This window comes from Silurus aristotelis (genome assembly GCF_946808225.1).
Source record: "Silurus aristotelis genome assembly, chromosome: 25".
NCBI lineage: Eukaryota > Metazoa > Chordata > Actinopteri > Siluriformes > Siluridae > Silurus > Silurus aristotelis.
Genome location: NC_139598.1, coordinates 3,733,787 through 3,760,337, shown reverse-complemented (window position 1 = coordinate 3,760,337; position 26,551 = coordinate 3,733,787). Strand labels below are relative to the sequence as shown.

General features: G+C 41.8%; 1 protein-coding gene across 5 annotated transcripts in view; it reads left to right on the top strand.

Annotated features, from left to right (window-relative positions):
* The window catches only part of sulf1 (sulfatase 1), a gene marked incomplete at its 3' end in the record, with an annotated part of 91,734 nt that overhangs the window by 53,712 nt on the left and 11,471 nt on the right, over positions 1-26,551 (top strand). For 4 of the 5 annotated variants that reach the window (XM_083530157.1, XM_083530156.1, XM_083530155.1 and 1 more), the window contains 12 exons: positions 8,827-9,058; positions 10,433-10,672; positions 12,294-12,445; positions 14,694-14,863; positions 17,691-17,841; positions 18,414-18,589; positions 18,683-18,811; positions 19,029-19,085; positions 20,220-20,355; positions 23,704-23,914; positions 24,893-25,151; positions 26,249-26,345. In XM_083530157.1, coding sequence (XP_083386283.1) covers positions 8,887-9,058; positions 10,433-10,672; positions 12,294-12,445; positions 14,694-14,863; positions 17,691-17,841; positions 18,414-18,589; positions 18,683-18,811; positions 19,029-19,085; positions 20,220-20,355; positions 23,704-23,914; positions 24,893-25,151; positions 26,249-26,345 — 1,950 coding nt within the window. In that variant the 5' untranslated portion in view covers positions 8,827-8,886. Of the gene's footprint in view, positions 1-8,826; positions 9,059-10,432; positions 10,673-12,293; positions 12,446-14,693; positions 14,864-17,690; positions 17,842-18,413; positions 18,590-18,682; positions 18,812-19,028; positions 19,090-20,219; positions 20,356-23,703; positions 23,915-24,892; positions 25,152-26,248; positions 26,346-26,551 lie in introns of those variants that run through there. The other variant, XM_083530159.1, reaches the window with a different exon arrangement.

Sequence of the window (26,551 nt, the reverse complement as noted above, 5' to 3'; positions counted from 1 at the left end):
TTTTTTTTATTAACTTAGTGCTTATAAAAGAACCAGCATCCTGGAATCCATTTAAACATGGCACAACTCGACCTCCTGCCTGAAAGAGAGCAAGGAGAGCTCAGAAAGCTTTGCTTGAGCAGGAGCAATTTGAGCTTGAAAAGAAAAAACCCAAGAGGAACATCCAGTAGCTTTTACAAGATGGTTGCCAGACTTTAACTATTCTTTTTTTTCTTTGTTTTAATCCTACCTGGCAACCTGTTAAAGTGCATATTATACAGATGGGTAAGTCGCTGAGAAATGCAGGAGAAGGCTGGTAATTCTGCTCAACCCGGTACACTGCTTTACAGGTGGCCTGGACTCTAAGACCTCCTTGAGGGTGTTAATCACTTTGAAGACCTAGTTTGTATTTGATGTGTAACATTGTTTGCATTTACGATGCAAGTATACATTTTCATCTACTCACCTAAATGCTTTATGTCCATCCAGATGATTAACACGCGATCACATGACGCTATAATGCCCCCGGTATCAATGCTATCGCAACACCTGATGCATTAATCATTAATCGTTTATTTTTTTCTAGAACATTACATTCTTAAACATTACTAAGCGGACCCCCTGCAGTACCACAGAGGACCCCCTAGAGGTCACGGCTCCCCGGTCGAGGACCCATGCTTTAAGTAGAATATCTTTCCAAAGCCATGGGCATCCATCGCTTCTTTCCTGCTCCAACACCCTCTTCTCTTCTGGGCAGAATTTCCATAGATTTTCCAGTGTTTCCAGCTGCTGGGATTTGTGCCCATTCGAAACCTGAGAGCAGGTTATTTACCGATTGTCAGGCTCGAGGTGTGGCCTGTGTTCCAGTTAAACCCGAAAGGGCTTCAAATTTGATAAACCATGTCTTCTTGGAGCTTTTTTTGTGCAATATGACATCGTTATACTGGGACAAGTGCAGGCCTTTTAGTTTCCATGAAGAGAAATCGTAATAATAAAGCATACACGCATTGTAGAAAAAATTTGCTTCCAGCGCTGTGGCAACAGTTTGGAAAAGATCCACAAATGGTTGTGATTATAAGGTGTCTAGATAATTTTGACCATCTAATGTGCAATGCAAAAAAAAAAAAAACAAGCTGAAAAGTACCACAAATCTTGTACCAGTGTGGAACCGTTGCTGTGCTGCTCTGTGTCAGCTTGTGGAAATTCTGGCAATCGGGACCTCTTTTCTGTGGTTAATAATGAATTATGGAATCGCATCAAACTCTCCAAGGTCACATTTTCCTTCTCTTCCCAGCCTGGGCTCTCAGACATGAAGACTAGCATAGACGACAAGGCTTATCGTGAGGATTAGCATGGGGTTTTGCCTGGGTTTAAGAGTGTGTAAGCGCTCTGTGACTCGTGGCTCCTGTACTGTCACATGGTTACCAGGTGTTAGTTTCTGCTGCATAGATCATGGAGAGACACATTTATCCCCTGGTGCTCCTCAAGTTGAATGTGAACGAATGCTGTGCTGTTATTTGGTGCGTTGCACCGATCCTTTACTAGTACTTTATCAATTCAAATCATTCCTGAGATGAAGTTTGTAATTTTAATAATTTGGTAGGTTCCAGGTGCCTTGATGTGATTACTGGACTTTTAAAATGTCCAACATTATCAGCAGCGCGTCTCATTCTAAGCCTTGAAACCGGAGGAGCTTTTTGTGTGTTTTTTTAATAATTTTCCTCTTAGCAAATTCCTCTAGACACACACTCCATTCCCAGCAGACCACCTGGTGCCATAGTAAGCAACGCTTTGAAGTCTCAGAGTTGGATTAATTTAATCACATATTTACTAGCATTTTATAATTAATGAAAGGGCCCCTGCCAGGACAGTCTACTGTTTCAATCAGGGATTAGTTTTAGGCCCGTTCTCATTGATTCCTTTCGAATATTACTCCGTGCCATTCCTCTAAACCGAATATCAGTGTGTTCAAATTGCTGACTGTAGTAAAATCTAAGCTTGTTGTTCTCTAGGCCCCCACGCTGCTCAGCGGAACCAGTAAACGCTAACAGTTTTAAGCTAAATATAGTCAGTTTTCTATGATTTTTGGACGTGTTGTCTAGATCAGCCCTTCAAGCTTAAATATAATGCAAACGACTTTAAGAAAAGAGTTTTTCCTGGAATTTGATTAATGCTCCAAGCAGCTGGGTCAGAAGTCACAGCAAGTTGAGAATTTGCTCTCTAGATATCAAGATTTCTACACCCAAGTGCTACAGATCATATATTATTAAGGTTACTCTAAGCTTGGCATTCTGGCCTTTATTTAGTTTAAAAAAAAAAAAAAGAAAAAGAAAAAAAAAAGGTTCACTTACCTTATGCAAGTTAGAGAAAATGCTGGTGTTCTATCTTTCCAGCATGTGGAAAATGACTGACTGGGGCTCTCTCTGCAGAGGTGTGTGGTATGTCATTAGTGAAAGCCAGTGTGTCTGCTGTCTGTGTGTGTATGGCATTCTCTCCATAGTGATTAAGTCAAATGACCTAGCAAATCAAGAACAAAGTAAAACCACTTCAGTGGGGGTGGCACATTCCTCCTCTCACCACGCAATCAGCGCTTAAGCCCACCAGCAAAAAAAAAAAAAAAGAACGCTCACAGAGCTCTGCTTTAGAAAACTGGTACATTTCAACAGTCTATACGTCAGGTATCTAGATTGGAACCTTTCAAGGCTAGTGTGGTTTATAGGCCTTTTTCTTTGCTGGTTTAGATTGTGTTTGCACAGTAGAGTGGTCACAGAACCATCCTAAATTTGGACTGATTTCTTGCCCTTACTCTACAGTTTTTAATGGCTTTAACATTGTTTTCTCGTTCGCGTTTTTCAGAACCGCCATAGCGACCCAGGGCCGAGTGTGTGGACAGAGCACTCGTTGACTGAGGCTCTGTGTGCTTGCGGTGGGTTCTGGCCACAGGCCTGCTCGGCACAGTGGGATTTCACACACTGCGCTGCTCAGTGTGCACATTCGCCACCACATCTTGGCCCATCGCGAAAATGTTTTGCGAAACACATCTCTAGCCGTACTCCTGTTCTGCGGCTCGGCGGCCACCGCCGCTCTGGTGGGAATAATCAGCATACAGATGCATGCATGCATGCAGCCCTTTATACTCCTCTAAACACACACTCGCTTTTATATACACCTTCATTCCCCAGAAGACCGAGTCAGCACTTTCACTTGCTTGTATTTTTCAGTTCACTTGCTTTGACATTCTTTTCTACCTGTTCTTGTTTTAAAATGGGATGCAAAATGCATAGTTACTAAGCAAGTTTGATGGTAGAACTGCTGTTTTCTTGGCAGTTTATGAATTGCCGTCTTTCGGGCTGCCCGCCATTGACGTTATCTTGACGGTTCCAAAGTTCTTGACCTTGCTGTTTCTCGGGATTGGTGTTCTCTTCTTCGAGCTTCATGAACTTCTCAATGAACTATGACGATGAGTTCAAGCTCCTTTCTATCTAAAATCCAGACTTTGTCAAAAGGTAATAAAAGGTGATTTTGATGTTAGCTGGTGGACGGCTACATCCAAATGTGTGGGAAGTGCGAGTTGCTTGGACGTGGCAGGATGAAAAGATGTGGTTTGGTGCTGATTCTGCAAGTGATCCTGATGCTAGTTAGCTAGTTTTGCCATGGACCGCCAGTGCACAAAAAAAGGAAACGTGTTGCACAAAAGGATTTTGATGGATGAAGTAAAACCCCAGATTCTGAATTGGTTGGATCAGTGTGTTGGTGCAAGCCAAAGGGAATAAAAGGGCCTGTTGTACAACTACACTAAGTAGGTGGTGAAAGAGGGATTTTCCTTACGGTAAATAGGGGAACTCGGAGCTTTTACATTTACATGTACTTTCAGGGTAATCCCATTATATCTGAATCATTCCAGTTTCGTTGCATTGCGAGACCCTGTTTATTCTTAAAGGTGCGCAAGAAACCACGCCAGTGTGAACGAATGTGGCTCGGATTATGAACATAGTGAGCGGGTTGTTTTCAGGCCCATTCCGTGATGATTGAGGATTTGCTTTTTTTACTTAAACGCGTAGATTTTTCAGAAGCTAACGAATTTTGGATACCCCAGGAATATATTGACATATTGTCTCACTTGTTTCGTCCTTTCAAACTTCTATTGGACATTTTCTAGCTCAAGTTTATAAGCTCCAGCCCCAGAACTTTCTTAGAAGGCACAATTATGAGGCATTCATCATTTCGGAAGGCAAGGTGGGGTCTGTCTGGGGCAAGAAAATATTATTATTTTTTTTTTTTCCCTCCCTCAAATGCAATTTATCTCAACTGATTCTTGAAGTCGGTTTTATGGTGTTGAGGGAGCACCACCTCAGATTTGTCATTTTGCCCTTTTATTTTTTGGGTAAGCCAAAAATAATAGTCCTCCTTGGGAAAAAAAAGTGTGTTCCCCATCAGGACACTCCTTGTATTCTCATCCTCAGTTGTATTACTCAGTGAACCCAGCTATGCATTACATACTTGAGACCCAGGGGACTGTGGGTTGGACTGGTTTGCCTACATTGTAGCTGCATCATCATTTCAGGCTGCGCCTGCCAAGACACTCTTTGCTATTGTCTCGTAAATCTGCATGTCCAAAAACACAGCTGCATTGCTAAGCAGAAGCCTTCATTACTCGGTCTACCATTGTTTATACAAAGAAGGACGGCAAAAAAAAGGAAGGGGGTTTTGCCTAATGATGGAAGTAAAGATTGTGGACAGCGGTGAAGGACTCTTGGGCTGTCTTTCCATTAATCTGAAAATTACCCCCATTTTGACCGGGGGCTCTTTTTGGCAGCTGTGCATCAGGCTGAAAGCTGACATAGTGGCCTTTTTGTTTTCCTCCTTTGAACCTTCAAGGCTATTTTCCCCCCTTCTCTTTATCCCCAATATTTTTCCCTGAGCTTTGCTCTGATTAATACAGAAGAGGTGAATTTACTGGGTCATTTGATCTAATCCCTTGAAAACAATAACTGCAGCTCTTTTTGCTGCTCAGCTGTGGTCTAGAAGAAAAAAAGCCCATGAAGCAGATTCCATACTTTGCAAGACTGTCTGAAGTCTTGTTGTGGTTGTTTTAAATGAATAGTACTAATCAGTTTGTTTGTAAATGTCTTAAATATACTCGGAAACTGCACTTGATTGAGACTCCTCAATGTACTCGTCCATTTTGCATTTGTGTCCATTGTTCAGAACAGCACAGTCCAACAGATTCCTGACTGCCATATATTTATTACAGCCTTTGGAGTGCGTGTCTACTCCCTAAACCCTCTCCCCAGGCAAGCACAGCCGCCCGGCTTCGTCTCAAACATCCACCAATCTGTGTAGACGCTCTCCTGGAGCAGCGGCTTGTCTGAGAACAAAATAACACTTGTTTGTTGGTCTACTTTAAAGCTCTGGCAACCGGTTGCACTTGTACCTTATACTGCAGCACGACCGCTTGCACAACAGTTTCTCGTGAGCCAGTGCAGGCTGCCAGTTTTTCAGCAGGAGGTTTCATCAATAAACATGAACGTTAAAATAGCAGCATGCCAAGCCTGAGCTATTTTGGCCAGGCTGGAACGGTGAAAGGCCAGCGGCAGTGGTCTGCTACTTTGTTTCTTTCTGCTCACGGGCGCCTGCACTCTCCCGAACGCTTCCGCGGCTGGCCAAAGCACTTTTCTTAAGTGTCAGGATAAGCACGGGACTCGTATCGGTACATGCCTATGAGGAGCCTCGGACTATCACCAGGCTATTTTTGAGTAATGGGGTAATTAAAAGCCAAGCCGTAATTCCTGACCTTCCGAAGCTGAAAATAGAAGTGCTATTTCTTTTTGCAAAGCATTTTCTAAAATTGCAGTTCTCCGCTTTAATTTATGAGCGGATTGCAGAGTACTGGTGTGGTATTTCTGCAAATTGGCAGGAGGTTATGTAGGTGCTAAATCATAGGTTGAACATAAAACACATTTGGCAACACGTTGCACTTGACGTTTTCAGTGTAGTTGTACTAAGATGATTTCTTAGTTTTTTTTTGAAAAGCAATGTTAAGAGTGGACGAAGTACACAATGTACTTGAGTTAATGTAAAGATCCACTCTGAAAAATATTATTGAAACTTTCACTTGAGTTAAAGTACAAAAGAATTTGCTTTAATGTACTTAAGCACTGATTTGATATCAATTCAAATTATCATGATTAAAAATCGCGGAATTGAGGTCACGGGTGTTGTGGCGAGTTTGAGTCAGGAGTTTCTTTCATCATTTATTCCTAAATGTTGTGCTTGCAAACATTTTGGCGAGCAATACAAGTTAAAAACCGAGCATGCTCTTGACCCTGATTGGTGGCTTGCCGCATTTTTGACTAGTTGAGGTTTTTAATCTCATAAATAAAGGAACGACTGATTTCGCTAAATGTAGTTGAGTCAAAATGTAAATATCTGACTTTGAAATGTAGTAAAGTTCAAGTCTCCTGAAATAGTAATACTTCAGTGAAGTACTTTTAAATGAAAGTTGGTCTGTGAATTCTGACAGTTCCGCAGGAGCCAAATCTAGCGAGTAGGTTGGGTGCGGAAGTGAGATCGTGTGGGTTGTTCTCCGACCATCATCATGCACAAGTTGCCGAACGGTTTCGACATTTTCGGAGGCTAAGCTCGTCGAATGTCTTCCCGATCTCTCGTCCACTTCCAGTGATATTTTTCCGATCTTGAAGAAGAGCTCGTGACGAGCCGTCAAACATCTCTGTAGCAGTTTTGCCCAGTTTCATGCTAAATTTCACGTTTGCGCTTTGTTCTAACTTTCTGTCCGTGATGAAATCACAGATGTGGTAACGCACGTGTTCAGAATTAGTCTCTGGATAAGGGCGTCTGCCAAACGCTGTAAATAAAAAATGGAATCCCAGGAATTCTGGGTGCATTTTCCTTTATCTTTTCTCTCCAAAATTCTTCCCCATATCATCGCTTCAGCACTGTTTTCTCAGCCCTGGATTTCAGTAAAGTTCAAGTCAAATGTGCTGGACAGAACAAATTGCCCTAGATGTAGGCATGTGTGTCAAATCCACTGTCTGAACCCTGCTACCCGTCCACCAGGGGTTTGTCCAAATATCTCCAGTGTTTGCACAGCACTGCTGCGAGAGGACTTGGCTTGTTGGCCCTCACGCTGCCTGTCACAAACCCTCGCTGTCTTTTCAGCAGCCGTGATTCACTACTCAAGCGCGGTTTAATTCTACGTGACTGCTTTTTTTTTTTGTGTCAAATGCAATCCTTGATTTGTTAAGTAACAAAAAAGAGATCTCTTGCACACTTTTCCTATTTCTTAATGACCATATGTAAAGATTGGATCATTCATCAAAATGAACGAATCTTTTAGAGTCATTTTCCCGTGTGACGCACTGCACAGCATATATGCGATTCACATGATGAAAGAACAAGAGACTAAATTACTCAATTGTATTTCTGCACGTAACCTCCGGAAATTTTGAGATGCTTTGCTCAAACGTATCCTGTAGAAAATGAACGAATCACTCTTTAAAACGACTCGCTATTCTGAATCATATTAAAGACTCGCTCATACCGACCGACTCCTAGGAAAGTGTTCTTCATTGGAAAGATTTGTGTACAGTGACCGTGAAGGCTCAGGTGCACATTTGTTTCTGTCCTATTTGTTTCAGCTCATTGATTCCAGACAGTGATCAGCCTTCGAGCGCACTAGCACCCCTGGAGATCCGCGCAGTAATGAATGAAATTTCATGGTCAAGCGTAAGCATCAGTCATGTGCACTCTTTTGTCTCATCTTGGTCTAATTAGGTTAGAATGGATTCAAAGCTTTCCAGTTAGTTTGAAAGCATATCCTGACGCATGTGTAACACCGTTTCCCAAGGCGCTAAAAACATCCAGCGCCGTGAAATGTGGCTGACGGGACTGCGTTTTTCATCTTCAGTGATGCATAGCGTTACCCCCCCTGCCTACACACACACACACACACACACACACACACACACACACACGTCCACCCACCAACAGTAGAGAGGTTAATGTAGCGGAACCTCCGCCTCCGTGTCAACCCTCTCCTCCGCTCTCCTGGGAGCCTCATTCCCCACCAGCCATCCTGCAGGGGTCATCACACCCAGATCATGATTGACACCTCCGCGGTAAATCCTGATTGGCTTCATGCCGCCGTCCCCGGCCAGTGGGAAAGCTTCTGTGAATGGATCTCAGTGGGGCAGACGGGGCGAGAAAGAAAGAAAGAAAGAGAGAAGCTCAGAGAGAATACTCGTTCGTCAACACGCACAGGAAGCCAGCGTGCTGCCCTCAGGTCTCTCCGGTTTTTCGTTGCGTGTGTGCAAGGGCAGAAAATTGGTGAGAGCAGGATAAGGACTTTTTGCAGGTAGGATTTAAAAGATTATATCAAGTTTTGACTTGTGTACCCGCTAACAGCCAGTAGTTTGGAGTCGGATCGTCTCGATGAAAGATGATGTCGCAGCTAATACTCGCAAACGCATCGTGGAACCCATTTATCATGATCTTATGCTGAAAACTTGAAGCGGTGAATTCGATGCGACAGATGTTCCTGTAAAATCGCTGCTGCTTTTGGTTCGCGGATCCCGACTATAACGAGATGACATTAAGTTTAAGAGCCTCTGTAAATGATTTATCAGGTGTGAGCGCGTTTAAATATTTAGCCACATATCTGGAACAGTCATTTAGGGATTTTTCGGTCTCAGCCTTTAAGGCTTATTCCATTTCTCTCAGCCAAAGTACCATTTGCCTTAGACCACAATTTTCCACAAGTTTTTATACACATTAAATGCACATATGTTATGACACGCCGTTTCTTCTTCTTTTTTTTTTTTCTTTTAGGTTTGCTTGTAAAAAGATCCAGATTGCTGCAACAGTGTCATCCCGTCTCTGTTTTTCATCATGAAGCCTGCGTGCCTGGCATGGCTGTTGGCCTTTGCCCTGGCTGCTCCGATGTCCTGCTCGGCCTCCACCACACGGAGTCAGAGCCTGCGGGGCCGAGTGCAGCGCGACCGACGCAACATACGCCCCAACATCATCCTCATCATGACCGACGACCAAGACGTAGAGCTGGGTGAGCGCATTTCCTCTAGAAATTTTGAAGAGCAAAAAACGTTTTTTTTGCAGTTGAAAGGGACAGATTTCTTTACAGTAAATGAAGTGATCCCCTGTTGATCTGTGTATAATGTGGGGATGCAGCTATCGATTATTTAAGTAAACGAGTGTTCTGCCGATCGCTCCATCGATTAACCGAGTAATCGGCAGGAGATCTTCCACTCCATATAATATATTCTGACTGTTACCACAAACTTGGAGACCCACAATTGTATTTGGGTCAAATGGGACAAATGTCTTTGGGTTCTCCAACATTGAATTTTCCATTTACTTGTCCAACGAGACCCAAACCTGATGATGCCCCTGTGCACAAAGCCCAACTCTATGAAATATGTTTTACATGGGTTGGAGTGGAAGATCTCCTTCTATAGAGCTCCAACCCTATTGAACACCTTTGGGATGAATTGGAATGCTGACTGCACCCCAGGCCTCCTCACCTCACCTACATTAGCACCAGACTTTACTAAAGACCTTGTAGCTGAATGAACACACATCCTCACAAGCACAATGCAAAATCTATTGGATTTATAGGGGATTGTAACAGAAAACGTGGACTCGGGAATGTGGATTGGGATGTTCAAAAAGCACAACAGAAATCTTAATGATTTTTTAAAGATTTTGTGAAGAATTTTGGGGGTTACAGGTTGAACAATGGGCATTTAGGAAAACCTGATGTTCGTGAGGCGGTTCATTGATGAAAGTTGGAGTTTATCTTGAAATCTTGTTAAAATCCCCGAAGTTGAACTGCTTTTGATTTACCTGCTTCACTTGGGAAGTGCTCCTTTTTGCCACGGCAATGCTTATACTACTTCCAAGCTAATTCATTCAGTTTGTGTGCATGTAAACTGAGATTTCACACAAAGTGTCGAGTTTAGCGAGAAGATAAACAGTTTCACTGAAAATTGGCAAAAGCGTACTGATCCCGAGCCATGAAACTCCACAGTTATGACTCAAAGTCGGAAGATTAATCTAAAATACAATTATAGAGAGCTATGTTTTACCGCTTTGTCCTTTACCAGCTAAACACACTCGTGTTTCTTTGAGTTCTTCATTACTAACCTGAGTCAGCCCGGAAAAAACGCATCGGAGTGTGTTTACCGAGTGTGACTCAGCAGTCGAGCTGTACTCTGGTTTGTGCCAACACATCTACAGTGTGTCAGAGATGATCTGGGAACTGATCATTTGTCATTTTGACAATATAGCACTTAGCAAAGCTCGCTCTCGACGTGACCCCTTCCAGGTATTTTCAACCTTCCAACTGGAAACGCGCTTGTGTAAGAACCTGATCACATGGCCAGACAATAAGAACTGCTTCTTCATCGTCTTCTTCCAGGCTCGTTGCAGGTGATGAACAAAACCCGGCGAATCATGGAGGAAGGCGGCACAGCGTTCACAAATGCCTTCGTGACGACGCCCATGTGCTGCCCGTCTCGTTCCTCCATGCTGACAGGAAAGTACGTTCACAACCACAACACGTACACCAACAATGAGAACTGCTCTTCGCCGTCATGGCAGGCCCAGCACGAGCCTCGCTCTTTTGCTGTCTACCTCAACAACACGGGCTACAGGACAGGTACGAAAAATCCCCTTCATACGCTTCAATTTCGAAAATTCTGACCACGAAATACCTAGAGAATCTCTGCCATAATGTGAACAACAATGTGCATAGTTTTTGTAATGCATTTGTATACAATTACTAAGGGTGCAACGGTATACAAAATTCACGTTTCGGTACACGCTTTTTAAGTCACGGTTCGGTCCAACTTCAATACAGTTATATATACATACAAATAAAATTAAATAAATTTATAATTTTTTTTTTATTTTATTGATTAAATTGAGTAATCGATTACATTTGTGCCCATTAAATACAATTAAGTTAAATAGTTAACATTTGTTAAACCCCATTTGGGTAATACAGTGTGTGTGTGTGTGTGTGTGTGTGTGTGCTTTTTACACTTAATATAAAAATGTTCTAAAGATATGATTTACTTAACTGCTCTACTTATTTCAGCAGACTTTAACAAATGTCTTCATTCCTTCCATCCTTCATTCATTCACTCGCTCGATATGCGGAATTGTCAGGATTTTCTCGTTTTAATGGAAATTCTTCAGGCTGGACATAAAACGCAAAAGAATTGATATCGCCAGCTTTGGCTATGGCCGGAAATGGTAGCGATTTCACGCATATGCAAAACAACGCACTACAAATCATATTTAGGCGCGCTACAAATCCAACCAAAAGCCCTGTACAGAAATGGTTGGGTACGAATACGTGTACCGTTACACCCCTAATAATTAATAAAACATCATCTCTGACCACAGTTTGGATCATTGGTTTATATGAACACATTACCGTTTCTATAGCAACAGCACATTCACAGGCAGTTTGTTATATATTTAAATGTGTTATGATGCGTTATTCCAAAGGTGTAACTTTCTGTCGAATGTTAACGTGACGTGTATGGAAGGAGTCTCCAGTTTCAGCATTTTGTAACATATCTAGTAGAGAAGAAAGTCTTACGGGTGCGACTGTTTATAGCTGTTTCTTATAAAAAAAATGTTCGCCGGTTTATTTCAGAGAATCATTGGGTAGTTAATATGAAGGTATGAAGAGGAATCAAAAGCTGGTTATCAAAGATAAATGTATATCATCAATTTGTTTCTAAAGCCGAAGCCTTGTTTCAGGGTGAAAAAAAAAGCGTTTTGTTTGAAAAGATTAAATCCCAGTGACGTGTTGGTTAGCATTCATCCCAAAAGACACATTTCACATACACCTCGTACCTTGTGTGCAAAAGGAAAACCTTGGCCATGCACCCAGTGACCCGTCTCTAAGTGAAACCACACTACGAGTGAAATGCAACGTTTAAATCTAATAATGATGAATGCTAGACTGCAATTAAGTCTCCACGCTGGCTGGCTGCTTGCCCAGCTTTTGGGAGATGAGCAATGAGCTGAAGACTGATGGACAATGTAAGCACACTTTAAAATAAATAAATAAATAAATAACTCATCATTTATATTGGATCGCATTCAAACGGACGCGTTGTGAAATGGGAGCTCTCCATAACCACTGTTTCTGTTGAACCTGTAGGAAGACGGCTGAAACGTTTAATCTAGTAAGTAGCAAAAGCTTGCACAGTAATGATAGTTTTGGTGTTTGACGGCATGCGCCTTCTGGTTTTTCCTCGCAGCTTTCTTCGGGAAGTACCTCAACGAGTACAACGGCAGCTACATTCCTCCTGGGTGGCGCGAGTGGGTGGGGCTCATCAAAAATTCCCGCTTCTATAATTACACGGTCTGTCGGAACGGCTACAAGGAGAAGCACGGCGCGGACTACGCCAAGGTATGTTCTCGACGGTTTCAGTTCGCGGCTACGTCGCAGTCACGTTGCATGGATTCGTAATCCCATCACCCCCGTTTGTTTTTACTTCATGCCCAATTGTATGGTCTGTTCTGGGGCTAATTGCAGGGTTTCATTTGCTCGCAATCCCAGGTTGATCTAAACCCCCTTGGAATCTGATTAAATTAAAGGGAATGTTTTGAGCTGTTGCGGCGTCTCCTGGTTTGTGCGACACCGTCTCATGTGATCAAACGTTCTCTGGCATAATCTCGGCGTGGAAATGGCCCGGGGGCACAGATTTACTGTTTTTTTTTTGTTTTCCGAATCATACACAATAATGTCACCATTTGGATGATAGCGAAGCACATAAGGAGTTGACTTGAGGAATGTTTTCAGAGCAAGCTGTCAGGAACAGATCTCCCCAAACCCATTATTTACCAATGTTTTCCAAACTACAGTTTTCCCTGTGTGGAATTTAAGCTGAGGTTTCTTGGTTTCAGCTTTATAAGCATGTCTGATGGATAAATACATGTTTGGCCTGCTGCTCAGATGGCAACGACTCGCTTGTTTAGTTAGACCAAGGTGCTAAGCTGCAAGGTGGCTGAAGCCGGAGGTTCTGGAGCTCTGGAGAACATTTAGTTGGTTTAGAGGTTCCAGGGAATTTGTATCAGCGTAGATGTCCGTACTTCACAGGGGCAGCTGGGATATCGCATATCTCTGCTTTTTTTTTTATTTATTGAACAGACTTGCTTTAAAAGTGACCTTTGGACAAACCACGTCAACCACAATTTGTCGAAACAAATTTTTTGAGTGAACCTTTTCCTGTCAGATAAGGCTAATTTGCTTGACAAACTCAAATCCAGTAAATTGCTGGCATGCTTTCTGAGATTAATGAGTTAGACCTAGTGTTCACACGCTCCGTAGACGAACCACGCGATATTTATGTCTGGTTCGCATCCTGTCCAGAGATGCATTACTCAAGTCTAATTCATCAAAGAAATCCAAAAGTGAGTCAGAAGTCACAAAGATGTCATCAAAACATAACTCTTAGTGCAAATCGTTTGTGTAAATCAGTTGCTGTAAATCCTTGCCCACGGGGATGCTGCAGCTGAGCCGAAAAACTATACAAATTATTATTTTTTAACACATTTCTGTGGTGAAGTCAGGAAAGGCGTTTAACAGGCGTTTAGGTAACTCCCAGACCAGCAGTTGTTTGTGCTAGCAAGGGCCCATGTGGCTGGAGTACAAGGTCTAAACCTTAGCAAAAGCACACTGGGGTCTCCTCAACCTTTAAAGACCTCATAGACATTCCAATTTTAGCCTAAACACTAGGAGAAAAAGACCTCACTGTGGTGAAAAGACCATGCTAGCAGGAAGCCTCGACCCCCACCTCACACCACCGACTGTTGGTGTTAACAGCGGTGTCATGTTCAATTATGTGCTCCAGCATCACACTGTGTGTCCCCCCTGAGCCAACACACTTGGCTTGAAGCTACCAGGTCTTGTTACCATTCGAAGCAATGCGGTTCATTCATTCAGAAATTCGACTTCATGTTTATTTATTTACTTTTTTAAGCAGTCGTAATTAGGGTGGAAAGGGGCGGAAACTTTGTCAACTTTCTATGGGAATTTTGGAAATATTAAAAACTTGTGAAAATTGATACTAGTTTACGTGAATTTAAGGGAACTAATTCGAAATTTGGGGAAATTTATATAAACTGTACCATATACCAACATATTTACATTTTGTTTGATCATAAGCTGACATGCATGCAAACTAATAGATTTTATTTTTTTTTAAATACAGTTTTCGACTTAATTGTTAGTATAATTTTGTTGCACAAGGATGTTTTAAACGCAAATTTGTGTAATATTTATGTAATTTACGTGAACACTCGCCAAGATGGATATTTTTGTGACATTATTTTGTGTGCAGGATCCAAGAAATTATTGTTCTGTAGGGGGCGTGGCCTCAATAACCCAGTATTAAGTGTGCAGGTAGAAATTCAACACAATGGCATCAAATCTGGTTGTTTTAACCAAATTATCCTGCAAGATGTTTTTTTTCCCCAACTGCATTTAAGTTCCCTGTTATAGGCCAATCTGCACTCTTGTAAATTCCCAATAATTCCCATGGAAAGTTTCCAGTCTTAAAAGATTAAGTGAATCTGCAAACCCTAGTCGTAACAGTTACAACTTGCTCCCTGAATAATGTCCACTTTCTAATGTGTATGTCTTTCGCTCCTCCCAGGACTACTTCACCGATCTGATCACCAACGATAGCGTCAACTTCTTCCGCATGTCCAAGCGCATGTACCCGCATCGGCCGGTTATGATGGTGATCAGTCACGCGGCACCCCACGGTCCAGAGGATTCGGCGCCCCAGTTCGCCGAGTTCTTCCCCAACGCCTCGCAGCACATGTAAGTCCAAAGCGTTGTGGGACGACCTGTTACTGAACACCACTGAACCCTGTGTCCTGTCTTCTAAATGCGTGTCCTGTCTCCTGAAATAAGCAGTCTTCCTGGCAAAGGTTTTGTTGAGTCTAGGTATTTTTAATGTTTCGAACATTTTTATGGTAGCAGATTATGTCCAAGACAAAAGCCAGTGTTTATGGGGAACAGTAAAATAAGCTGAATGGGTCTTATTCTCATTTAAAAATCGATGATTTGGAGATAAAAAATTATGAAAGTTTTTTTTTATGCGTGTTATATCGCTCATTTTATTTAAAAGGAGCCGTTGAAATAAAATGGACGACTAGAAGTGAAATGCTGAACTAGCAAATAACTTTACCACTATGAACTCGTACTGATTTATAACGCATGCATACTTTTGGCACTCGGGTGCAGGACGAGCAGAGAAGATATTTTATATCGCGCCGCTCTAGTGCCAAGCCTGAAATCGGCTTGCGGCTCTATCATCAGAACCGATATACTTTTTTTTTTTTTTTTTTTTTGTCTGAGATCTTTTTCTTGCATCTAGAGTCATGGAAGCAGGCCTGCTTAGTCATAGATGCAAGAATCCAAACACTTCTCCTGACCCTATAAGGACAGGATCGTCTATTTACCATTGTTTGCACTGTTTGTTTACCCTACTATTTCACCTTCAACTCTGGCAGGACTGCCTGACCCTGGGCACATCAATCAGTCCATCCATTCACCATGTGCCTTCTGGGGTGTGTGGAATGCATTGTTTCTTTCCCAAGTGCTCTTTCGTGGGGTTATGTTAATATATTTTTAGCATGAGCTCATGATCAGGAATGGATGAAGGGAGGCCCCTAGGTTTGCTGTGACTGGCATATTTTTGTGTTGCTGAGAATTGTGCCAACGGATCGAGGAGGCAGATGGCAGGCAAAGTGAAACACTTAAGAAGAACAAATGTGCTGCCATTCGACCGCTCAAATCCACAACGAGTCAACTCGACATGACAAGCGTCTGCCGCTATTTCGGTGCAGAATATAAATTATCGTATTATAAATTCGTTCATCAAGAGTTCGGAATGGAAAGAAGCGTGCCAAGCAAAGCTGCTGCTCTCCTTGCGCCAGATACGGCCGAAAAGCTTGCAAGCATGTGCATATTTCACTGGCTTGGTAACCAAAACACTACCTAATCTGAAATGCCTCGTGGCCCGGGTCTAGCTGGAAAGCAAATACAAGGGCTTGTTGATCTCATTAGCAAAATAGTTTTTGAATGAATCGTGTCGTGCACTTTAACATTTATGGCGTCCGTCAGACGCCCTCATCCAGAGAAACTTTCAGCTGAGCAGTTGAGGGTTAAGGGCCTTGCTCAAGGGCCCAACCGTGGCATCTTGGTGGTGCAGAGTCTGGTGTCTTAATCGCTAAGCTACCACCTCCCTACAATAACCCTCAGCATGCTTGCAGCATTCTTCCTATATATGTGAGACTAAACACTCGACCTTTCATTAAGTGGGTTTGCTGTTCGTTTACATATGTAAGGTGTCACCTAACAGGCCTTCAGTGTTGGACAAAGTGCATAAACCATGTTCTTGCGTAAAAGTAGAGATACACTCAGTTTACTGTATTACTATGGTAAAAGTGCTCTTTTTAAACTTTCACTTGAGAAGAAGTACAAAAGTAGTTGCCTTTAAAAGTACTTAAGTATCCAAAGTACAGCTATAATGTTCCTGTTATCGTTTTTATCACAAGACACTTTGCAACTTAGTTTCTGTGAATAGACTGTCACTCTTAGCACACCGATCTATTAATAGATTAAAATTATTATGAGCCCAAAACCTTATTTTGTAACTATTTAGAAAAAAATCGCGATTTAGAAAAAAGTGTTGCGACGAGTTCGAGTCAGGAGTTTCTTCCATCGTTTCTTCCTCTTAAAATGTTCTGCTTGCTGTTGAAATGACGCTGAACTGCACGTCAATGCTAATTAGATAAAACCAAGCGCCAAAACAAGTTCAAAACGGAGCACGTGCTCGACCCTGATTGTTGGCATGGTGCGCAATTGACAAATTTTATCCGCTCAAATAAAACGGAACGACTGATTTCGCAAAACATCGTTGAGTTAGAAGTATTTGACTAAAATGTAGTGCAGTTAAAGTAAAAGTCTCCCCAAATGGAGATTAAGTACAGATACGTGAAAAAAAGCTGCTTAAGCACAGTAGCAAATTACATTTACTGTGTTACTGTCCACCACCACAGGCCTTGTGACAAATGTATCATTTAAGTGGATCAAAAATGTTCTTTGATTAGTTAAGGGTCCTTTACTGCTTAAACAGACTCCCAAAGGCTATTTAGATAGAAACGTTTCTTGTACAGTATCCTATAAACCAAAGGTCATCAAGGTCCTCCATGGTGGAGCTGCTAAACCTGACCACACAAACAACCCTGTGATTTGTTGAATCCCATTTCTTTTTTCTTTTTTTTATTAAAATGTTTTTGCTCCCCCACTTGTTTGCCCACATTTATTTTCCCCACTTGGACTTGAAACTGTTCACAAACCTTACTTTCAGTGCCTGAGCCTGCAGGGCTGTTAATTTTCTTAAGCACATGCCAACCCTCAAACAATTTCTCCTTTCCGAGACAGCCAACTCTCCGCTCAACTTGGAGCAGAGATCGATCCCAGAAAAAAAAAAAAAAAAACGCAGGGAGAATGAATCAATTTTTATGAGCAAACCGGTGATGCATTAGTGATGTCTACAATTTACCCACCACACTCACGGGCAGTGTTCACCTGTGAAACGCTGCATTTTAAAACGTTTATATATTCCACGCTTTTTCAGAACGCCAAGTTACAACTACGCTCCTAACATGGACAAGCACTGGATCATGCAGTACACAGGCCCCATGAAGCCCATCCACATGGAGTTCACCAACTTCCTTCAGAGGAAACGGCTGCAGACCCTGATGTCCGTCGACGACTCTGTGGAAAAGGTCATTCTTAAGCATTTTTAATGTGTATTAACGAAAATGCTTGGCAGCAGAGGTGGAAAGAGTTATAAAATGTTCTACTGAAGTAAAAGTACCGTTACAACAATGATAGTTTACTTATGTACACGTTTCTGGTCTGAAAATGTATTTAAAAATTATTTAAAATGATTTATATTATTTTTTTTTTTTTTACAGTTGGGGAAGGGGGGGATTTTAATATAAATCTCAAACTAGAAATAAAATAAAAAAACACTACAGTCCATAACGAGTCGAATGCAAGTTTTATAAAAAATAAATAAATAAATAATAATAATAATAAAAAACTCACCTGTTATAATGTCATTTATGATAATGAGAAGAATCGCAATTGCAGAATTCAGACGGTTAATATATAATAAACTCAGTAGCGGATATGATTTTGAAAATGTAGTTATGTACAATTCTTTGAACAAAACTTAAAATTACTGATTTTATAAAGTAGAAGTACACAAAAAAAACTACGCAATTACCGTAACGCGTGTGAATGTAAATCTGTTTGGCAGACACACAAAAACAAAAACTGTCTTTATCTTCAGATTTACAACACACTAGTGGACACAGGAGAGCTGGACAACACCTACATCATCTACACGGCAGACCATGGTTACCACATTGGACAGTTTGGCCTGGTCAAGGGGAAGTCCATGCCATATGACTTTGATATTAGAGTCCCGTTCTTTGTAAGAGGGCCAAATGTGGAACCTGGAACCAGGTATAGTGAATTTGATCAAATTTTGGACCACATGAAATCTGCAGTATAGGTACAGCGTTTTTTTTTTAACATCTCGTTCCGGGTTTTCTGCAGAAATAATCAACTTGTTTTAAACATCGATCTGGCGCCTACGATCCTGGACATCGCAGGTCTGGATACTCCTTCCGATATGGACGGCAAGTCAATCATGAAGCTTCTGGAGCAGGAAAAAACGAACAATAGGTATGTGTTGTATAAAGCGTCGAAGCTTCTGCATCGGTGTGCCGCTTGTGGGTCACGCCCAGTCGCTTATGTTAAATCGATTATGCGAATACTTTCAGCAATATGTTCAGTTTTAAGAAAAATGTTTAGGAGGGAGGATGTGTATGGCATCGTTTCCACACAAGTTCTCCATATGAATTTGATCAAACTGTTTGGATCCCCCCCTGCTTTCTTACAGATTTAAACTCAACCGCAAACCTAAGGTCTGGAGAGACACATTCCTTGTGGAGAGAGGGTAAGGAAACTTCTTATCCATTTCTGTTCTCTATTATTTATGCATTGTCATATGGGGAGAATCCTGCAGCTAAAGTTATTGATTTCATACTTGCATGTATTTGATGGAATATTGGGAATGGGATTTGTTGGAGTTTGGTAATGGCACTTCCAGAGATAAAATCTGTTTGCTACATTTGACAGACGCTTTACAGTAACTCCGTCACCCAAACCCACAATTCCCTTAGGCAGGAAGTGTATCCCGTTACCTGTGGGATGAAAGGTTCTCATTCGATAGCCTTAGATGCCTCATATGTTTCTCAAGGTTCCTGTGGGAAGAATGAGAAACACAGTAGATGCACCCTGGAGTTTCTTCTCACCCCAAGGCAACTCTCTCAGCTGTCAGTCCGGCCTTCATGCTACTATTTGCAGGGCATAAGAATGTGCTCCGGTTCATTTTATTACTTGGTATTTATTGCGCGGTGAGCGGACCCGGCGCTGCGAATGTGAAACTCAATGCATGCATAACAAGCGCATGGCGAGAAACTCTCGATCCCCCGCGGTTCATCTTTGTCCGCTTGCGGCTCGCGGAGCAACAACAGAGCGTGCCGCCGATCAGAGGCGACTGGCTCTCGTGACTAAATGGCCGCTGTGCGTAAAATCAGGGTGTTGTGCTTTTTTGCAAGCTGCCCATGACAGTAGTCAGGTTATTGAATCGTGGGATTAGTATTTTAACCACTTTATTTAATCCGACGTAACGAAACGCCGGTCCGATCCGCCTGAGCTCAGTTTACAGCTTGCGGTCTCTGGCCAGATGGTCGGTTTATTGTTTGGTTTTATTTTTGTTTTGGTTTTTGCGTCGCTATGTAAAATGACCTGGAGCACGATCGGGCCAGGAGTAAATGCAGCACCTAAGTGCTGAGAGACAGATTTATTTAGTGTCAAGAGACCAGAGGGTTTTTTTTTTCGGGATCTGAATTTGGAGGAAAGGCTATATGGTTGGGCCTAACATCGAGAGGAGAGAGAGCTTGACTTGGCACGATTAACCGAGACTGACCCGGGCACTGTGACCAGGCTTTTCTGGTGCCCAAAACCTCAGCGTAGTGGCCAGATCAAGCCTGCAGCCGAGTTCACAAAGTCCTTCCTGTCGTTCCAGCAAAATCTTGCGCAAGAAAGAAGAGACCACGAGCAGCGTGAGCACGGGGCAGACCAACAGCCTGCCCAAGTACAAGAAGGTCAAGGAGGCGTGCCAGCAAGCCGAGTTTCAGACGCCGTGTGAACAGCCAGGACAGGTAATGCATTTTGGTTTTTTGCTTTTTCATTTGCAGTCCATCAAAACAGTAGCATTACATCCATTTAAAAGGTAACAAAGTGTGTTCCTGTCACTCGACCCGCCACTGTATTGAAACCCAAGCTGCCGTTTTACAGCCGTTAAAGTATAATTAGAAATCGGTGTGGTTAGAAAGAGAAAACTAATTCCCTCGTAGTTCCCCTTTCATCAGTGGCCTATTAAGCAGCAGGCAGCACGCCTGCTCCGCTAACCCCTCAGTAGCATGGTGGCAAATTGCAGCCGAAACAATACAAATTGTAACAATTTCAGGTAGCCATTAAACACAAGCCTGGATTTCCAGAGCCGTTGTTAATGCAAACCAGATATGCTTTTATAGCTCAGCTATGTGTTCCCTCTTACACCCAGTCTGGGAATTTGATTAAAGACAAAATTTTCTCCAAAGAGGTTCTGGTTCACACACACACGCACGCACACACACTGGCAGGTGTAGGTGTTCCAGTTAAGAATACGTGGAAAAGTACCTGGGAATCTCTCTCTCTCTCTCTCTCTCTCTCTCTCTCTTCTCTCTCTCTCTCTCTCTCTCTCCTCTCTCTTTCGCTCTCGCTCTCTCTCTCTCTCTCTCTCTCTCTCTCTCTCTCTCTCTCTTTCGCTCTCTCTCTCTCTCTCTCTCTCTCTTTCGCTCTCTCTCTCTCTCTCTCTCTCTCTCTCTCTCTTTCGCTCTCTCTCTCTCTCTCTCTCTCTCTCTTTCGCTCTCTCTCTCTCTTTCGCTCTCTCTCTCTCTCTCTTTTGCGCTCTCTCTCTCTCTCTCTCTCTCTCTCTATATCTATATATATATATATATATATATATATATATATATATATATATATATATATATATATATATATATATATATATAAAATGGTTTAATGGTGGACAAAATGTACGGTTCGGTACGTATCTCGGTTTTTAAGTCACGTTTCGGTACAGTTAAAGGGAATAAATGCAAAATATAAAAATTGCTTGACGTTCTTCTTATTAACGCAGTTTTTTTTTCACACTTGTGAACATCAACAGTTTACACTTTGACAACATTACAAAATAAAATGCCTGCTTGGTTAAATAATATTTAAAATGATGTTGTAAAAAAATTAAATAGAAAAAAGCAAATTAATGTATTTAATACATTTTGTTACATTGATTCAATTGAGTAATTGATTAAATTGGCAGTCATTTGTTAGACCCCATTTGGGTAATATAGATGTGTGTGTGTGTGTGTGTGTGTGTGTGTGTGTGTGTGTGTGTGTGGGGGGGGGGGTTCTTTTTACATTCAATACTTACATTTCCAAAGATATGTTCTGCTTAACTGTTCAACTTATTTCAGCAAACTTTCCATCCTTCATTCGTTCACCCCCTCGATATGCAGAATCGTCAGGATTTTCTCCTTTTATGAGAAATTCCTAAAGATGGACATAAAACGCAAATGAATCCATATTGCCGGAAAAAACGGAAGTAACCAAATCTGAGCTTTACAACGCATTACAAACCGTATTTCGACGCGCTACAAACCGTATTTCCGGTGCGGGGTGAGAATCCAGTGACACTGCGCCAACTCTAGTTTCTTTTTTATACCCTTAGCATTGGTTATGCTTTTTCAATTTTTCAATTACTAAACTAAACTAAAACCTACAGTCCACCACTTAATGTTTGTGAGGGAACTTAGATTGAAACTTTGTTCCACATGTAAAAAGAATTACCAAAACGGTTTGGTACAAAAATGTGTTCCTCAAAATGTTGTGGTATTTTCTTTTTCCATGGTTATGGTCTGAGTGAAGCAGGTAGACAAAACCTCCGGCCCTGAGATCGAGTGTGAGATTGAAGACAGCTTTTCTGCTGCTCCTCGTCTCGGAGTTTGCTAGGAATGTGACCCGAGTCAGAGCTAAAAGCTCGCTAAAAAGCAGCAGCAGTAATTCAAGACTTCACCTGATGACTGCTGTCCTCTTCCACTTCCTGTGGTGAAGTCAATGAGGGCTGTGTGTGTGTGCGCGTGCACTTGAGCATGATTTTTTTTTTTTTTTTAAAGAGCGAGCTTGTTTGTGTAAGCTTCTTCTGGTGTGCTTGTGTATGGTGTGAGAGTTTCTTTCAGTTGGTGTGATTTGGATGCCTGGTTAGTTTGTGCAAATTTGCATTTCTCTGTCATCCTGGAGACTCTGCGAGAGAGTCTGCGAGATCTTTGCTCGGTCCGACACGCAGGACTGTTTATCTAACTCCTGCTTGAAACCAGATCGCGTGAATGTGTGCGTGCAAATCCGAGCGAACGCATAAATAAAGCCTGCATAGTCAAGGTGTGTGGGGGTGTAAGAAGCAAGGATTTTTATTCAGCAGGTTTACTGCCATACAGAGAGAAATCCCTGAGCCACTGTTTCTGTCTGTCCATCTGATCACATGAGCAGGAAATCTGAGCGCGGCCGTGCCTTTTGTTTGAACATGGTTTCCCACAGCTGGGAGCAAACGTGAACTGTGAGAGAATCCGAGTGTGTGTGCGTGGGTGTGTGTGTGTTCACCAACTGACACCACCAAATTTGAGATTAGGAGCACATTAGCCTCTGGTCTTTTCTTTATGGGAAGATTTAAAGCGAGGGGCCCCACGCTTTTGCACGTTATCCAGATTACTTTTTTTGAACCCCCCCAAAAAAGAGAACATTAACCTCGGCTCGTGACACGCACCTTTAACGCTCATTAAAGAGGCCATTGCGTTCAAAGAAATGATTGGTTAACGCCAGGGGTGACTTTTGTTATGTAGCCGTAATATCAGATTTTGTTCATTGAATCTGATTTGTCTGAGATCCTGATTCATTTGTTATTTCATAACAGGAGGTGAAACTCAAAGGTTCATATTAATGCACTCATTTAAAGGGGGCATAACACACAGTTTCTCATCTAATCTCATGCTAATCTTAAATCCCTATAGAGTGGTACTGCATCCTTCATATCTACAAAGAGATATGAAAAAGAATCGTACAGTTTTCCGAAACCCCGTAACCCAAAAGGAGCGTATTTTAGATTTTTCTTTACTTAAATGATATTAATAGAAAATTCCAACCATCTACAAACTAGGAAGAATAGAAATTAATTTATAATGTTTGCCTCTTTTTTTTTTTCTTCTTTTTTTTTCTCCCCAAACTCTTCTTGTCTTGTATTTATGTACATCATGCTTACTTGCTCTCCTTAGTGCCTTTAAAGGCAGATTGGTATCAGATTAGTTTAGAGTTCATGTTCAGAGGTTTAAATTGGGCTTGTGTTTCAGCAGTAGTCTGGTGGTGACTTCCTGCCTTCATGTACCGACTGCATTGCTGTTGTGTTTGAACAGAAATGGCACTGCATAGTGGATGTGACTGGGAAGTGGCGCCTGCAGAAGTGTAAGGGAATCCTGAAGACCACGTCCAGGAAGAGGACACGCAGCCTGAGACTGCGCTCCTACAGCGGCCGGGGGAAAGAGTGCCACTGTGAAGACCGAGCGTATAAACCGGCAAAGAGTGAACGCCGAGCGCACAGACACCTCTCGCAGAGCAGCAGACCGCGTAAGTACAACATAATACAACATTTAGACCACATTAATTATGCTATTTATTCAATTAGGAGCTTGAATTTTACTATACAGCTGTAGGACTATAAGATTCGTATGTGCTTTTCCAAATTTAAACCCCATTTTCTCTTATAATTAACCTTCATTCTTCTGGGAAGATTTACCATTAAATTTCGCAGTGCGTTTATGGAGATTCGTGTTTATTCAGCCGCAAGGGTATTAGTAACATCAGGTACTGATGTAGGTGAGGTGTGGAAGCCTGAGGTGCAGTCAGCATTACGGTTCATCCTAGAGGTCTTGAATAGGGTCGGGGTCAGAGCTGTATAGCAGGAGATCTTTCACTCGAACCCCTGTAATGCATATCGTCACGAAGCTGGCTTTGTGCACATTCGTGCTGGAACAGGTTCGGGGTCTCATAGCTCAAATGAAGGGAACATTCCATGCTTATGCATCTGAAGACATCCTGTATAATTGGGTGCCTCCAGCTTTGTGGTAACAGTTTGGGGAAGAAACACATATGGTTGGAAAAGTCAGGTGTCTTATTACTTTTGTCTATTAGGTGTATGTACAGCAGTTTGAAATGCGATGTTTTGGAGCCATCTACTGGCCAATGACCAAATAATTCCAACGTTAGCCTGGAATCTAACCCAGTCTAAATGATTGCAGTTAACGAATAATAGCAGAATGTACAACAAAACACTGTTTAATGAACCTGTTGTTTTTTATTGAAATTGCATTGTTAAGCGAATGTGATGTGATTCTGATATTTCTGAGTTGAATAAAAAACAGATTTGTCTTCGCATGAGGTGGATTTGCTTTGTTAAATATTAATATAAACTACATCTTTTTTATTTTTCTTGATTCTGTTCAAGTTTATTAAATCCAAAATGTGACATGATATTTTATTCATCATTCCCACTAAATTCCTAGTACAATAAAACGTACCCTTTTTTACGTCTTATTGATGCACCAGGTTACAGGCCACGCTTCGTCCACACCCGGCACGCACGTTCACTTTCGGTGGAGTTCGAGGGCGAGATTTACGCCGTGGACCTGCAGGACGGCGACGACAAGCTGGCTGCAGAACCTCGGCCAATCAACAAGCGGCATTACGAACCCGAATCCTCCATCGAACCCGACTTTAACCTGGAGTCAGACGACGCTTCAGAGGAGATGCTGGCCGACGATACTAACGCTGTCGGCTATCCCAATTCACTCAAAGTCACGCACAAGTAAGAAGAAAACCCTGTATGCCTTTTTAACATAGTTTTAATTAGATTTATTTTTAGTCAAGTAAAAAATATTACTAACGTCTCCTATTACTCTATTCGCATCTTTCCAGATCTACATACTTAAAACAAGCAAAACGGTCTGTTAATAAAACTCCAGCTATGAAATGAGAACCAGGTTACAGGCTTGTTGAAAGCTGTTTAATAAAACCTGCATTTGGTTTATTGTAATAAAAAAAAAAAAGTGATTCATTTGCATGTATTTCCAAGATATTTGCGTAATTATGATACCTGCATTCTTAAAATCAACTTAAATCTTAAACAACGTCTTCACTCTGAACCAGCAATTTAACATCCTGTGATGAGAAAATTTCAATTCAGCTTGATTTGTTGAGCGCTTTTAACATTGTCCCAAAGCAGATTTACAGAGATAAAGCGTTCATGAAGTTTAGCGCCTATAAGTTTCTTCCGTATACATTTATCCCTAATGAGCGAGCAACTGGCGACTGTGGCGGGCAAAATCTCCCTGAGACGGTATGAGGAAGAACCCATATGACTCAAAAAGGAAACACATCCTCATCTGGGTAGCACCAAATGTCCATTCATTACATAAAAAAGTCTTCACAAAGCTGTTCTCATATTGGCTTATTTACTCTATTTCAATAATACAGTAAATCTTGTTATACTCAGATATTGAGGAGATATATATATATATATATATTGTAAATGCATTCGATGGAGTTTTGTGTGACAAACTCGCAGAAAAACACACAGGAAGAATTTGCGTGCTTTGCAGTTCTCCTCAGTGCGTCTTTAAAATGCAGCTTCTATAAAGTTTCACACACGCGTCATTTAGATGAGATTTAGTTGGTGAGAAGAAATCAGAGAACATAATTAAGGAGAAATTATGGGGGGGGGGGAAGCCTTTGCCTGAGGGCTGCAGTTACTTGAACATCTCTGACTGTAATCTGTGGCTCTCAGGGCATCGTGTGTGTGTGTGTGTGCTTCTATTGTATGACATGCTGGCGGGCAAATTGTACCTGCTGTATGTTAGTCTACGTATAGAGTTTCTCGCTAATCGCCTGACCGCCTTGTGACAGGTGCTACATCCTGCTGAATGACACCGTACGCTGTGAACGAGAGATCTACCAGTCTTCCAAGGCCTGGAAGGATCACAAGAGTTTTGTCGACCAGGAGGTAAGCGATTATGCTCATGGGAATTTTAAGGTCCAAATGTCCAGCAGATCTGTACTAAAGGTCAACCGATAGTGGATTTTACCAATAGCTAGGTACTTACCAATAACCAATTAATCAACCCATAGTTTTTAAAATGGGTGCGTATGAAAAAAAAAAAAAAAAAAAAAAAAACACAACCTAAAACTCCATGTAAAATAGTACTGAAC